Source organism: Lathyrus oleraceus, chromosome 7, assembly GCF_024323335.1.
Source record: "Lathyrus oleraceus cultivar Zhongwan6 chromosome 7, CAAS_Psat_ZW6_1.0, whole genome shotgun sequence".
NCBI classification, from domain to species: Eukaryota; Viridiplantae; Streptophyta; class Magnoliopsida; order Fabales; family Fabaceae; genus Lathyrus; species Lathyrus oleraceus.
The window spans coordinates 23,896,073-23,912,060 of record NC_066585.1 but is presented as its reverse complement, the minus strand read 5'-3'; the positions used below and the strand labels follow the sequence as shown (position 1 = coordinate 23,912,060).

At 32.8% G+C, this 15,988-nt stretch overlaps 2 protein-coding genes across 2 annotated transcripts; both read left to right on the top strand.

Moving 5' to 3' along the window:
- The first annotated feature begins 310 nt into the window (after positions 1 to 310).
- Positions 311 to 1,478, top strand: LOC127101442 (transcription repressor OFP8). Its single transcript, XM_051038873.1, has one exon. The coding sequence runs from the start codon at positions 372 to 374 to the stop codon at positions 1,293 to 1,295; it is 924 nt and encodes a 307-aa protein (XP_050894830.1). The 5' UTR covers positions 311 to 371; the 3' UTR covers positions 1,296 to 1,478.
- A 7,206-nt stretch (positions 1,479 to 8,684) lies between these two features.
- LOC127101804 (uncharacterized) lies at positions 8,685 to 9,658 on the top strand. The gene is made up of 3 exons (XM_051039245.1): positions 8,685 to 8,702; positions 8,763 to 9,353; positions 9,587 to 9,658. The coding sequence occupies exons 1-3, from the start codon at positions 8,685 to 8,687 to the stop codon at positions 9,656 to 9,658; spliced, it is 681 nt and encodes a 226-aa protein (XP_050895202.1).
- Positions 9,659 to 15,988: the final 6,330 nt, after the last annotated feature.

The window sequence follows — 15,988 nt, the reverse complement described above, 5'->3', positions numbered from 1 at the left end:
TTTATATTTTTAACAAATTTTTTCTCATCTTTCTTAACACTCTTTTGTAGGCTAGGTTAGATGTAAAAAGAGATAATAAAATAAACCCAATGCGGTGGGCACACACGATTAAAGACAGAACAAGGTCAATTTCCACTGCTTACAAAATCGAATTTCTCTCATTGATTCATTCACTGCACATTTCTGGACCAACAAAAAGACAAGAAAAATAAAAATTCCATAAATTACTAAACTTTATCTTTTCATTTTCAAATAACTTAGTAATTAGTATTATTAATAAATAACCCTTCCACTTTCCGTTTTTCATGCATTTATTTATATCTCCCTCTCCATTTTCTTCACTCTTCAAATCAAACCTCTCTCTCTCTCTCATGGAAAACCAAAACCGTCTGAAAATGCGAATCTCTCGCATGTTCCGATCCTCATTCGGTTCCTGCAAAACCCGACAACATGTAACAGATGTTATGGAAAAACCACTATTTGCACCCCCTAACAACCCCATCCCCTCCAAAACTTTACTATCCTTTCACCCCATTTCCAAACCCAAACCCTCTCAAAAAACCATCGACGACATGTCGTTTAACCTCCCTCATTCTCATTCTCTTCCACGTCGCAAAATCTCTACTTGTTCATCATCACCCTTTCTCTGCGGTGCAAATAGCAATAACAACAACAACAACCACAACCCTAAATGTCCATCACCCGTTTCACCAAACACTACATTCGACGATGAACACACCACCAACAACAACAACCTCGGTTTCTACGAAAAAACCAACGCTTCATCGAAAAACATCACGAACAAAACCAAAAAGAAAAAGAAGAAAAAGAGAATCAAGAACAAGAAGAAAACCCAAACCCAGAAGAAAAACAGAACCTTCCCATTCAATTCATGCGCGAAAGACACAAACTTTGATAGCTACTGGTGGTACAGCACCGACGAAGAAGACGAAACAGACACACTCTTCTCATCGAAGTCTCTCTCCTCCGACTCCTCCAAGTCTCGCCGCAGGAAAACCTCTCGCCGGAGAACTGACCGGAGTTCCGACATGGGTGTTCTTCCGTTGAACGGAAAAGTCAAAGACACCTTCGCGGTGGTGAAACGCTCTAGTGATCCGTACAGTGACTTTAGAACTTCCATGGTGGAGATGATCGTTGAGAAACAAATATTTTCACCAAGCGATTTGGAGAATCTTTTACAGTGCTTTCTGTCGCTTAACTCGTATCATCATCACAAGATCATTGTTGAAGTTTACACAGAGATTTGGGAAGCACTTTTCTCTGACTGGCTTTGAGATATAAAAAAAAAGAGAGAGAAAGAAAATAGTAAGAATAATTGTCTTATTATTATTATTATTTGTTTTTTTTAATCTCTGTTATTGATTATGTTTTTGTTTACTTTACTTTAGTTTTTCTAACTTAGTTCCAATGTATGATATTCCATTTGCTACTCATCAATCTAGTACTATTCAGTTTTAGTTATTTTTGCATAAAGATTTTTGCGATTTTAATTATTTAAGATATTTTTCTTTTTTAAAGTAAAAATGATATTGATTTTAATACTGTTTTGTTGCTGTTGTTTTTGAGTTAACAGATAATAACCTTAATTATTTTTTACTTTTATTTGTAATTGTGTTCCAAGAATGGAAATGCTGACAAGCAACTATAATAACAAATGTGGAGATAAAATTGTGAAAAGACCTATAAAAAGTGAACTTGTATTGTTATTGGAAAATGCCAGCTTTTTTCTTGGTTGAATGAAAAATAGGAAAGACTTTTTTTTTCTTTGATTTGAATTGGATCAAGTGAGTTTGAAAAGGATTGGGATGGGTTTTATTTATTTATTTGATTTTTTTAATTATAATTTGAATTGAAGAAAAGTGATTGAGAAAATGCAAAAGCTGTCTTACACTCTTTTTTGAAATTCCTTTTATTCGGATACGGCAAAAGAATACAAAAAGATTTAGCTCGTTTTCTAAGGTCCCCAAGAAAATAAGGGGAAAAGTAGTAGGAGTACGATTTTAGTAATTATTTAGTGCTTTTTTGCCATTGAAATTTGAAAGTCGTAATTATTATTTAACTCCACATGGGATGTGACTTGAGAAGCCACTTTCTCACTTTTATTTTTAGTTTAAAAAGGTAAAGGTTAGATGTATGTATGATTAAATAGCAACTAGAACTAGGTTTAGATTAAAGTTTAAACACACTTTATTATAGTACTTATATGATCGCAAATATGGATAAATAAACGTATCATCGTTACGGAAATTATACAACGCCTACTAAGTAGCACTATTAAATTTTTCTGTATTAAAAGTAAGAGTAGTATCATTATATAATTATGACAAATTAGTTATTCAGTCAAAACTTACTCATGAGAAAATATTATCTCTGATTTTATTTATAACAGAAATATTATTATATTTGATTTTATTTATAAAAGAAATTTTATTTTTTAAATTTATTGAATAATCAATATATTTGGATTGTATAATTAATCAAAAATATAAATAATTTAATGAATTTAAAATGTCAAATTTTCTTATAAATAGAACCAGAGGAAGTAAGAAAAATTTGAAATATCCTAGATATGTCATCATCAGCATTTTTCGACGTGACGTGAACATGTCCATAACATGTCTCTTAAATTCTGTAACAAGAAAAGAATTTTATATATATATATATATATATATATATATATATATATATATATATATATATATATATATATATATATATATATATATATATATATATGTGTGTGTGTGGTTATCACCATTCAATAACATCTTCGAATCAGAGGAAACACACTTCAAATTAGAAAGGCATACTGGAACAAAAAAGGCATATGCCGTGACTCTCTTGTGGCTATATTTGACTAGCTTTAGAAGAGTTGTCAAATTAGTTTTCTTTGAGTGAATATTTGGCGTCCATCGTGGGACTCTGGTAAAACTTGTCTACGCCACACAAAATTGCGAATTGGCAGGTTCGTATCCTTATAAGACCAGAGCAAGCAACAACAATAAAAAATCGCAGACTACCATGGAGGAACTTCTCATGGTTGTGAAAAACCACGCCAACAAAACAAATGGCTGCAAGGTAGTGTTCACGCCTAGCAGTAGACTCAGAATCATGCCCAACCCGAAAACGATGACTCAGAGGACCCATATAGTCTAAAATTGCTCCAAAAATTCAACTGCCCCCTCTCAGTAGCACTCAATTTGTTCGGATCATATCCCATGCTCAAAGTAGGGTTACTTGTCCCATTAATAGGGAACCAATATGTCTCATCCTCCTCATATATCACTTTCAGGCATTGATCGTAACACCCTAAAACCTGACACTCTTGATTTATAAAAATAACACATTTAATTTTTCACAACCTCGGTGTTACACATTCACAACATATATCTTTCTATTAAATTATAACATGAAATATGCAACGGAATAACATATCAAATCTTTTAAGGAAACATTTATTAGTCTCAACAGAAATTACTAATTAAAATAACTTAAAGGTCTCAAGAAACATAACATGTAACAAAGCAACTCGTCCCAAATGTTACATATCAGAATGACGCAAAAACTAAACAACTCGAAAAATTGTAAACAGACGAAGATGACTTAATGCAATCCCCCAACTCAACAACAATTAGTGTTCCTCTACCTGGATATTTGTACCACGAGAGCACATAACACCACAAATAAAACAAACACGGGGTGAGAATGTATTTAATAAAGTTAATGGTGCATAAACAATAAAGGATAGTATAATTCAAGAAATCACCAATCACAAGAATGTTATTCACAATAATGCACCAATCACAATAATGACCCGATCACATAGCAGGTATGTATGTAATGCATCAACTCCTCGATTCTATATGCATATGGTACCAATTTAGACATCAGATGTATATTATTGATTTAGCCCACTCACTGATGGTCCATATTCGAACCATGAACGTCATTGATTCCCCTTTCTGAATCAACGACGCGTCAGTGGTCCACCCAAAATCAAACAATTCTTAAAACATAGCAACTTTACTCGTCAACTCACTAATCTCAACAAATAACATTCAAAATACTAACTCAACAAATAAAATTCAAAGCACATACTCAACAATGGTTCCTCTCTGAACTTGGTTTCTCTCTAAACCCATAACTTTGTTAATGTAAGGACAACACCGTAGTTCCTCTCTGAACTACTCAACTTAACATATTATACTCAACATGTTATATAATTACAGATCAAATTAATATAATTATATAAATATTCACAATTATTCATCAATAAGGTAAACACATAATTACACAACCTTTGAGTTAACTCATAACCTGTCAGAGTTTTATAAGCATACTTCAACATTAACTCACTACTCATCAACACAATTCTGAACATGTTAGAGTGCTCAAATTTAACTCTAGCAACTCAATAACCTTACTCTAAACTGCTCAACAACTCAAAATTCAATCCTTTTTGGCTTGATAGCCTTAAACAAATAAAAATATTACTCAAAACCAGCTTTATAATGACAAAAAGCTCCAGACTGAACTCTAGTGTATCATATACCTTAAACTCCAACTTTAAACCTCTCAAAGGACTTTAAAAATATAAAAATGTGACTCTAAACTCATCAAAAGACAACAAACAGTTATCGAAATCACCCACCCCCTCAAAACCCAACCTTCTTAATTTAACTAAATTAATCACATGATTAAAACTCTAAAATTGAATGCCTGACTTCAAAATAGCATAAAATATTATAGACTAATGGTAACATTATGAAACACTCTAGTATAAAATATCGGTAAACCCTCTTTCTAATGCAACAGACCGCACCTCAAACGAGCTTACGAAACTCAAGTTACGCATGAAACAAGATTACCAACTCAAAACTAAAATTTGACTACGCCTCTGGTGTAAAAACTAGAGAACTGCTACTGTTGTAGCTCTTTTAGACCCAATTTCCCAACTTCAAGAGAAATATTATTGCGTTAGTGTTCTAACACAACCGAGGATACATCAAACGGACTTACGAAACTCAAGTTACGCCTGAAACAAGACGATCAATCTCCTTCTATGTCTATCTGCGATTTTCTGCGTTTTTCTCCCTATAGAACATATTCAAAACTCCCTCATTTCATCAATTTGATTTCTAATCACCCTAAAAAATACACAAATCAATAGCCATAAACAACCATACACAATTGTCCAAATTTCACATTTCTGCCTTATGGCATAACCATCAATACTCAAACAACTCCGCCTTATCAATGGAATCAACTCATAAACACACAAGTACACTTGGTCAAAGATAGATACGAACTCAACAATAACAATAATATATCACATCATAATCAAAAGGAAAATATTATCATTGATCGCTGCAAAGGTTTTGCTCTAACCTTGTTGGTCACACACATCAAATACAGATAAAGGAAGGAAGAAGGCATGTGCGTAAGGATCCATCAATATCCTTCTGTTCAGCCACTCATACATGAATCATTCCATATTACCTCGAATTTGTAGATTGTTGAAAACTTTTGGCCTTTTGGGATTTCTCCCCGCTCCTTCCAAAGTTCTGCCTTTTTGCCTCTTTTTCAAAATTTTCAAGTTCTCTCTCAAGTTCCCTTCAACTTATCTATTTATTTATCCTAATTTGATTCATTCTCCTCTCACCCCTTAATTCTCCTTACACCCATACTCTTTCTATTTTCTAAAACTTTATTTCCCAGTATATTATTATTTAAATTAATATTACTCAAATTTAATTAAAATAACATAATTCTCTAATTTTTCTAATAAATTTAACCATCCCAACACATTAATTAAATATAATTAATTAATTAAAACACTGAAATAATTATTTAAAAAACTCCAACACCCAAATAAAATAATTAAAATAATAACGATAATAGTAAACTAATATTAGTACTATTAAAATAAAAATTGGGGTGTTACATTGATCATCACCCATCATCTAGATATTTTGTCTTTATATCCCTTTATTCAACTTATAAGGAGAAAAGATAGCCCGTCCATGCATGGAATTCACTAATACCCAACTCAACAACCCCTAGACTCATAAAAAGAAAAGAAAATACCAATAGTAGGTGTAATGTTGATGCCCCAACAGATGACCTCAAACGCTCGGGAAAATGCCCAATTGTATGGATGAAGTTGGGAATGGGCAACGTTTAAAGTTCTTAGAATTTCTGAATGGAAGATGGTTAAAGAGATGTCCACGCCAAAATATTCAATGACTCTAGGGTAGAAGTAGAAGTACTCATCAAGTACTCCAGGAGGCCGCCACATGCAAACTTCCAACATAATATTGGCCTCATCATTAGTATTAGACGATTCTAGTTTATCTCAGAAATTTTTAACTCACTGGCCTGTGAGGCAAACTGAGTCGTAAATCACGGTTTCATCACTACAAGAGTTGGCGGGAAGCTCCATGAAAATATCGACTAAACCTTATGAAGAAGCCACATAGTCAGTGTTACTTCACAAAAGCACTATCAAATACAACTCCATATACATCTCTTTCCACGAATTTCTAATTTATCCTACCGATAGTGTAGTTTCATGTCCCTAATACATTTAGATGGAGTACCCTAATACAATGGTTTTGTTATTTGTCTTGTCGCTTTGGTTTTCATTTTCTTTCGTTTATTGAGTCTCCTTCATAATTTCACATCCTCCATGAATCATGTTTTTGAAATGATTCGTTTTTAGCATGTATAAATCGATAGTTATTTTTAAACCTGATCATGATGCTTTTATTCATATGCATGAGCCTATGGAATAAGAACCATGTGTGATTGATTCAAGTTAGGTGGAAAGAAAATTCTCAAAGTATTTTAAAAACCATGCGAATTTGAGATTTTGTGTACTTGATTCGAATCACGCACATATCCTGGCTCAAATTAAATTGAACTGAGGCAAATCAAAAGTTTTTTCAAACTCTATGACTCGAAACAAACTTTTAACTTGATTCGAATCATGCAACTTTTTGATTTGAATCACATGTTGCACTTGATTTGATCCAGAAATTGAAAGAATCGCACATGCTCTTAGAAAAGCAGTTAAAGAAGCAACTCTGGACGGAGGAATACCAGAAGAAGAGCAACTATCAAGTTCTTCTGCCTCTGAATAATGGCAGTTGCGCAACCCCTGACTATGGGGAATTACTGTGAATGAACCGATGAAGGACAACTTTCAAGATGGTTTATACCAACAAGCCATGTTAACTTTGATATTAAAAATTATGTACATTCAGGTTTAAGAGAAAATATGTTCGACGGGAACACGATTAGAGACCCATGGGCGCATCTTGCACGCTTCTATGAAACATATTCAATGTTTAACCAATTGATGTCACTGAAGACCAAGTTAAATTAAGGTTGTTTGGGTTCTCACTGATTGGAAGGACAAAAGATTGGTTACTTTGTCTTCTGAATGGAACAATCCAGACTTGAAAGGAATTACGAGATAAATTCTTGGAAATATTTTTCACTACTACTCAGTTAAGCAAGCGTCGAGTAGAGATTTTGAATTTTAAGCAGCAGGAAACTGAGTCACCTTATGACTCTTAGGAAAGATTCAAACTTTTTTTACGCAGATGCCTAAATCACAACATGAATAATATGGAGCAGATGCAAAACTTTATCAAAGGTCTTAAGAGTCAAACTCGCATGTTATTGGATGCTTCCACGGAAGGTACTACCCGTCAAATGACCGAACCACAAGTAAAAGACCTTATTGAAAAGATGTGTATAAATGATTACCATTCCAAAAATGAAAGGCCGGTCAAGATGGAAACCGTGGGGACGCCTAAAGGTATGTTAGCCATTGATACACATACTGCTCTTTTAACTCAAATTGAATTGTTAAATAAAAAGCTAGTTGAAAGCAACTTAGTTAAAGCTAACGTGATCCAGGTACAAGCACTTAGGTGCGATTTATATGGAGGAGAACATGTGAATGAAAGGTTTTCGTTGGAAGGGACAAGTGAGGAGGTCCAATTTGCTAATTTTCAAAATAATAACTCGTATTCACATATAATCTGGGTTGGAAAGATCACCCAAATTCTTGTTGGAATAATAATCAGAATTCAAATGTTAACCAAAGGATGCAACAAAACCAACAAACTCCATTTCAAAGGAAGCCGTCATAGTTGGAAGAGACCTTGTTGAACTTCATTAAAGTGACTAAAAGTATATTGGATAAGGTAAATAAGACCCATGAAGAAATGAGTAGAAACCAGGATCCGTCTATCAAAATTTTGGAGATGGAGTTTGGTTAATTATCCAGACAAGTAGCTGCTTTTACAAGCTCAAGTGGAGGTTTCACCGATAACACCGTTTATAATCCTAAGAATGAAACATGAAAGGTTGTGGATACAGGTTTATGGGTGATTATTGAAAAGGTTAAAGATGGGATAGTTAAAGAAGGTGTGGTTGAGACATAGGAGAGTACCAATCATGGTGACTAAGAGGAAATAGGAGTCACCCTTGATCAACTCATTGATAAAAACTATCCTTGGAGAAGAACAAAGAAGTAGATCATAATTGAACCAAATCCTCCTTTATCGGATTATATAAAACCACCGTACATGATAATTAAAAAGAAACCAGTTCAAGATGATGAAGCATGAATGTTTGCAAAGTTCAAGAAAATGCTAGCTACTCTCCAGGTAAGTATTTCGCTCCATAAAATTTTAGAACTAATGCTTAAGTTTTCTAAATTTATGAAGGCATTATTAAAGGGGACAAAAGAGAAAGTGATCAAGGAACATGTAAACATGACAGAAAAGGATGATGTCGTCAAACCTCAATCCTTACCACCAAAATTAAAAGGCCCAGGTAAGTTTACTATTTCTTGTAACATCGGTGGAGTGAATATTTCACATGCTCTATGTGATATGGGATCTAGCATAAATGTCATACCACTGAAAACTGTTAAAGAATTGAAAGTGGGTGAGATCACACCGAGTAACATAATGCTCACTTTAGTTGATTCATTTATGAAACATCCGCTTGGTGTTGTACAAGATGTGTTAGTTCATGTTGATGGTTTGACCTTCCCTATAGACGTTGTGGTGATCGACATGAAAAATGATTCAGAAGGGTCAGTAATTCTCAGGCGCCCATTCTTGGCAACTGGGAAGGAAAAAATAGATATGGAGACAAGTGAACTGATTTTGAAGTTCAATAAGGAAAATATGGTATTTGATGCATATCAATGGACACCATATGTGGATGATATAGAAACATGCTACCAATTGAAAGAAAAAGGTAGTGAAGTTCACAAAAGAAGGAAAAAAGGAGTTTTCACTGGTGTGAGAGTATCCCTTGCGCCTGACATGTTTTAAGCTTGGCACGTCAAGCGAATGACGGAAATGAAGTGCTGGATGGGAGGTAACCCATCATTTTTAATCAGTTTTTGTTTTGCATAATTTAATTTATTTTTATTCAAGACCATCCACAAGAGGAAATAGGTACGCAAGCATAACCCTGACATGAATATTTATATTGTCTTTAATAAACAAGTTTGTAGTTGTTTGTTTTTTTCTTTCAGATTTGCAAATTTAGCACTTTAGCATTGAATAGAGGATCTAAAAAGAAACTTGATCATAACAATAACAAGTAGCAACTTGAAGGAGAAGTATGAGAAAAGAATCAACGGACTTGTACTCAACCTACATATACCTCATCTAGAAAGGTTTGAGCTAAATAATTTCCATTGTTCAGTTTTCTTTCTTTATGGGTGTATCCATGCATTATTATTTTATCTAGTTTGATCTATTTCCGATTAAGCTATCTGGTTTGACTGACACACATTGGGGCAATTTTTTGTCTATAACTTTGAGTCTTTGTAAACCACTATGTAGTAATAGGTATATCCATTGCTAACCACTTTGAGCCTTAGCATTTCTTTCGGTAACATAACCTAAAATTCTTAGCCATATGACTTGATAAATATTTTCTTTCCCCCGTCTCTTTGGAGTTAGGTAGAAGTATAATTCCTAAAGTATATGAAAAATATTAAGTTTAGGGTTGCTCTTGGAAGTGAGCAAATTTTTAAGTTTGGGTTGGGTACTAGAGAATATGGTCCAAAATTTAAAAAAAAAAGAGAAAAAAGAAGTGGAAAAAGACACTCCTTCAAAAAAAAAATGAGAAAAGAAAATAATAATATTATAATAAGGACAAGAACTCTCTATTGTCGTCATAAAGGAACAAAGAGGTATGATGATAGAAGGATAACTAAACACCTAACTCCAAAGGTTTAAACCTACTTTCCTTAAAATATCCTACCCAAACATAAGCCAAGTTACAATCCAAAAATACCTCTAATGTTTGTGTTATGATTTCTTTGATGAACTCTATTAGAACATGATCAAACTAAGTATAATTGATTTTGCATGTTGATTGCGAGATCACCCTATCCAATGAGTGAGTTATAGTGAGCTGAAAGATAGGTTGAGTACTCATCAATGTTGAAAATGTTTTCCGAATTCGCCGGATATAAGTTGGAAGATAGAACAATGGTTAGGTAAAAGAAATAATTAATTTGGTGATGTTCGATTGTTATTGTGCGACTTGTTGTTTGTTGAAATGTGCAGTTGCAAGCGAGTTACTTGAGGACAAACAACGATTCAAGTTTGGGATCGTGATGACAATCCGTTATTGCATATATTTATCGAAGAATCAGAGCAAAACAAGTGGAAGTTGAGCTAAAATGAAGAAGAATGACCAAAGAACGAAGAAATAATAGCTAAGTATGAAAATTGTGGACTTAGTGAAAATTTGAGTGAAAAGGATGCAAAAGGGTGTAGCCACTGGAATAATCACCCGTAACATCACGCACGCGATAATGACATAAAGGTTGCATCACACACACAATGCAAGGTATCACGCGCACGAAATGTATTTTTTCTGGGCTTTTCTGACGCGTTCTGGTCCGTTCCGACGCCTTTAAAATGGGATTTTATGAGCTTTCATAAGGGTTATGAAATTGGGAGATCAATGCAAGATTTTGAAAGCTCAAGTGGTGATTTTTAGAACATTTGAAGGCATTGGAGGCCATTACTTCAAGGAATTTCATATGTTATTTTCATCTATCAATTGTGATATTGTTAATTGCATTATGAATAGCTAATCTCCTCTAGGTTAGGTTGTGTTATGATGAATCTATTTCTATATTGTTGGATTATATGTTGATTTGACTATTGTATGAATCTTTTGATCTATAATGGCATTCAATTGCTTATTATTCTTAATGTTTTTTATGTGAGATACTCTTTTAATATGATTTTGGCCACATAGGGAATACTGACCATTAGTCTATGGGTTGGACCTATGGCAATTGTTGTACTTACGCTGGTTGAATATGAATATGAGACCTCAAATAGTGACATAGAGAATTAATGTTCTATACATCACCTAACCCTACTTACGCTGGCGGACTGGGGATAAAAAGCTCCGAGTAGTGGTTAGTGAGTTATTTCATGAGGGATCAACTATAATGGTTTTGTTAATTCGCCGTGGTGTTATAGTGATAAGACCATTCATACAAGATATCAAACATCAACAATAGAGGAATAGAGGATTCTAGATCGCAACATAACCGTTTTCGTGATATTGTTTAATCATTTATTTACTTTTCGCATTGAAACTTGAATCCCCATTTTACTAGTTTTTATACATTACACACATTTTATCTTGCTTGAAGACAATCCTAGTGGATTCGATCTTTTTTTCGACAATATCGATACATTTGCCAAGAAGTCATCAGAAAGATAAGATAAATGAATAAGAAAAGGAACCTTAGAAACGCAAAACACTACAACTTACTAAAAACTTTAGAATGAAGATGAATACACTTTTAAATCACTTTACTGACTCACTATGTCCAATTTTGTTAATTGTATTGTCACATAAGAATAAGTTAACATTTTTTAGGCAAAATTTAATAGAAATGATCAAATTGATTAATAAACTAATTTTTTTTGTAAAATTAAAGTTCTATTTATTAGATAAAATGAAAAGTATAAAACTTTAAATAAATTTAAGAGACTTCAGAACTAATTAAATCAAAAAAGTATAACATCTATAATAATTATAATATAAAATATTTTTGAACATATCAACTACACCATCCGTCTATCTCAAATTATAAATTATTTAAAATAAAATGAAAAGGATAATGCTAACATAAGCCATGAATACTCATGTTAATAAATCTAAAAATAAAAATTTTATATTGGAAAAAACATTAAAAAAATTAATTGTGAATTTTAATTAAAATAATACATAATTTTTAAGATTTTTTTTACGTTTAACTCTTATACCTTTATGGCACGTGTTAACATTCCTCAAAATATAATTTTAAACTATAAATTGTTTTACAATTTTTTTTTAAAGTTTGAAATCATTAACTATTTTAATAAAATATTATTCTTGTTTTTTCATTATAATTTTTAGTCTTTATTGCGCTTTTAAAATTTTTCTTCTTCTAATTATATACTCCAGCAACCATAGAGGCAAATATATACATATATTTTGAGATAGATAGAATACGATTAATCTATTTTTCATCATTATTCAAAGTAACTTCAGCCGTATTCTTGTTTGGGTTTATTCCAATAGTAGTAGTTTGAATTATTCTTTTAAAGTATTTTAAAAATTATATTTCAATATATGTATGAGATTAAAATACTATGACTGTCAGTGTAAAAAGCTTTACACTGTCGATTCATCACCATCACACGTTTACATTACTTTATAGGTTTTTAAAATTAAAGTCAAACTTATTTCAATATCCAACGGATAAGATTAACGGATCGTGTAAAATCCTTTTACACTGTCGGTGTACATTAATTAAATTTATTATATATATATATATATATATATATATATATATATATATATATATATATATATTTAAAATACATTAATAATTTAAATATAAAATAATAATTAACATCTTAAAAATAAATATTTAGAAAAGAAAAAAGAAAAAAAATTAGAAATTTCCACGTGCTCTTAAACAAGCTAGTATGGCATGAAAATAAAGTGAGGGGACCACAATTTGTTGGTAAAACAACCAATCCATTTAAATGAAACGTCGAATCATCTATAGAGTTAAGTAACGTTTAATATTCTCATTATTCACATGAAAGTTCAAAAATCAATTACCCAATAGTCATGAAATAAAACGAATCATTGAATTTTTCATAAAAAATCAGCATAGCAGGTCAAAGAAAAGGTTGAACAAATTTTGAAATAAGATTGTCACTATGCGGAGTGAATAAATATTATATTATGTTGGCATAAGCACCAACAACAACATGAGGAAAAAAAATGATTGTTTGGAAAAACAAATGTTAAGATTAATTGTTTTGTTTTGTTAATCAAATTCATAGTATGAATATGAATCAGCAGTGTATATATTGATGACTAGCATCTGTCAAGAAAGGACAGAATAAAGACACACCTAAATCAAACACTGTCGGGTGAAAGAAATCATATGTTCTTTGTCTTTGCCATGTACTTCAAAATTGAAAGATTTTATCTATGAAAAAAGAAATGGAGAGATTTCATGTACATACATCAATGACAAGAAAAGATACTGCATCTTGAACTAACAACAAATGGAAAACAGTATGTTACGTACCCACCTTTTGTTTAAAAACTGTTTCAGATGAAAAGGAATACAATAAATTAAGGGTTTTAATGTATGAACTGTCGGTGTTTTTTTATTTATGATGTTATTACATTCTAATTAAAATCACTTAGTTGAGACACTATAAAAGAAAGCAACCATAGGAGACTATTTAGATTAAAATCATCAGCAGTTATAAAGTAACATCAGGATGCATTATTCAAAATACATCCAAAGTCAATGAGTGCATATTCAAAATTTATCATCACAAAAGAGCATCCAAAATTAACTAGCGTCCATTCAAAACACAACAACACAAAATAACAACCAAAATAGGGATATCTTTATGTGTTTTTGTCTCACTTTGTGGTGCATTTGGACAAAGACATAGAATACAAATAATATTGTAAATCCTAAAGTTTCAAATGCATTAAATCAAGCAGAGAGACAACCTCTAAAGGTATACAAATTGTATATGAAAATGAAAATTGTTCTGGGTAGCCACAATCCAAGACTGCATATGTCTAATTATCATCCATTGTATATACACTACCACGTGAGTAGTAAAAATGTAAGATTCTATTTATAATTTACTCGATCCTTTTAATTATGTAATGATTTAGATGTTGGAGTATTAATTTTGTAGGTTTATCCTGCATAACTACAACGAAGTAGCCTGCACCACCGCATCAAGGATCTACATCAATAAATCTAATTCTCAAACGCAATAGTGGTACTGTTTGTGAGAATCTGCTCTTGATTCCTATAAATTCTCACAATCAAACCTCTCCTAATTCAATCAGATCTCTCTTGATTTAATTAGATCCCCTCCAATTCAAACCTCAACCGCTTTAACATATAAGCTAAGATGGAAGCAACTTCGAATTTCATTCTCGGAGATTCTTCGAAATCTTCCAAATCAAGATGATCTTTAGTTTTCTCCATAGACACGACTGGTGGAGATTTGTTCAAGCAGGAAGAATCTCCATCAAAAGGTTCACTTAAATTAGCATCGCTAGGTGAAAAGCGAAAAGGTGACAAACCAATCCTAAGATTCTAAGACCACGAGAAAGTAGATAGAATATGAATGCGACACTTCCATTGATCATTACTGCTACCATCGTTAATCGCTCCTTTTCAAGGATCCTCATCGATGATGGAAGTTCCTACAATTTTATATCCTTAACAATCTTCACAAAGTCGAGCTTAAGAAATCATTATATGTGGTCGTGCGAAGGCTAGAGCCTCATAGCATTCAATGATTCTTCTTTTCGCCGATGTAGACAGCCACACTTACCGGTTTTCTTGGGAGAGGTGAGTAACAAGAGAACCATGAACACTTGTTTCTTTGTAATCCCATGTGTAAGCCTCTACAACGGTATTCTCAGTCATCCGTTCATAGAGGCTATGGACAATGTGGCCTTCCCCGTCCATTTAAAGATAAAATACCACAACGATTCTGGAAGACCAATTGAAGTAAAAGTCGACCTGCGTGAAGCATGACGAATACACAAAACAATATTGAAGAATCTCATATTAGCATCTGTTATCATTGAAAGAAGAAATAGGGAAGTGTATGGATTATACCGATCTCAATAAAGCATATCCTAAAGACTTATACTCGCTCCCTAGCATGGACATGTTGATCTACAATTCGGCTGCATACAAGCTTTTGTTGTTTATAGATACATATTCCGACAACAATCAAATACCCATGTGCGATCCTAATAAAGATAAAATTGCCTTCGTGACCGAGCAAGCCGACTACTAGTATAATACGATGCCCTTTGGCTTGAAGAATGTAGATTAAACATACCAGAGAGTGATGAATAAGGTTTTCAAAGAGGAAATAAGCGGAACACTAGAGGTATACATGAATGACATGATCGTTAAGTCCAGCAAATAAGGACTACATGGCCAACATCTTGACCATGTATTTCAAAGAGTTTGATAGTATAATATGAGGTTGTATCTAGAGAAGTGCACATTTGAAGTGTGAGCCGACAAGTTTCTGGGTATTTATATGACGGAGAGGGACATAACAGCGAATTCGAATAAATGTGGCGCGACCGTCCAGATGGTGACACCACGACAAAGAAGGAAGTCATAAAGTTCAATAGGATGTTGACAACTTAAAACATGTTCGTATTGATATTGGCATAACACACCCTGCCCTTTTACAAGCTGTTGAAGAAAAAATAACTTTTTGAGTGGACGCCAGAGTTCCAATAGGAATTCACATCCTTAAAGATGACCCTATCCACTCCATTAGTATTATCCCGACAAATAATCGATGAATTCATGTACCTTTATTTG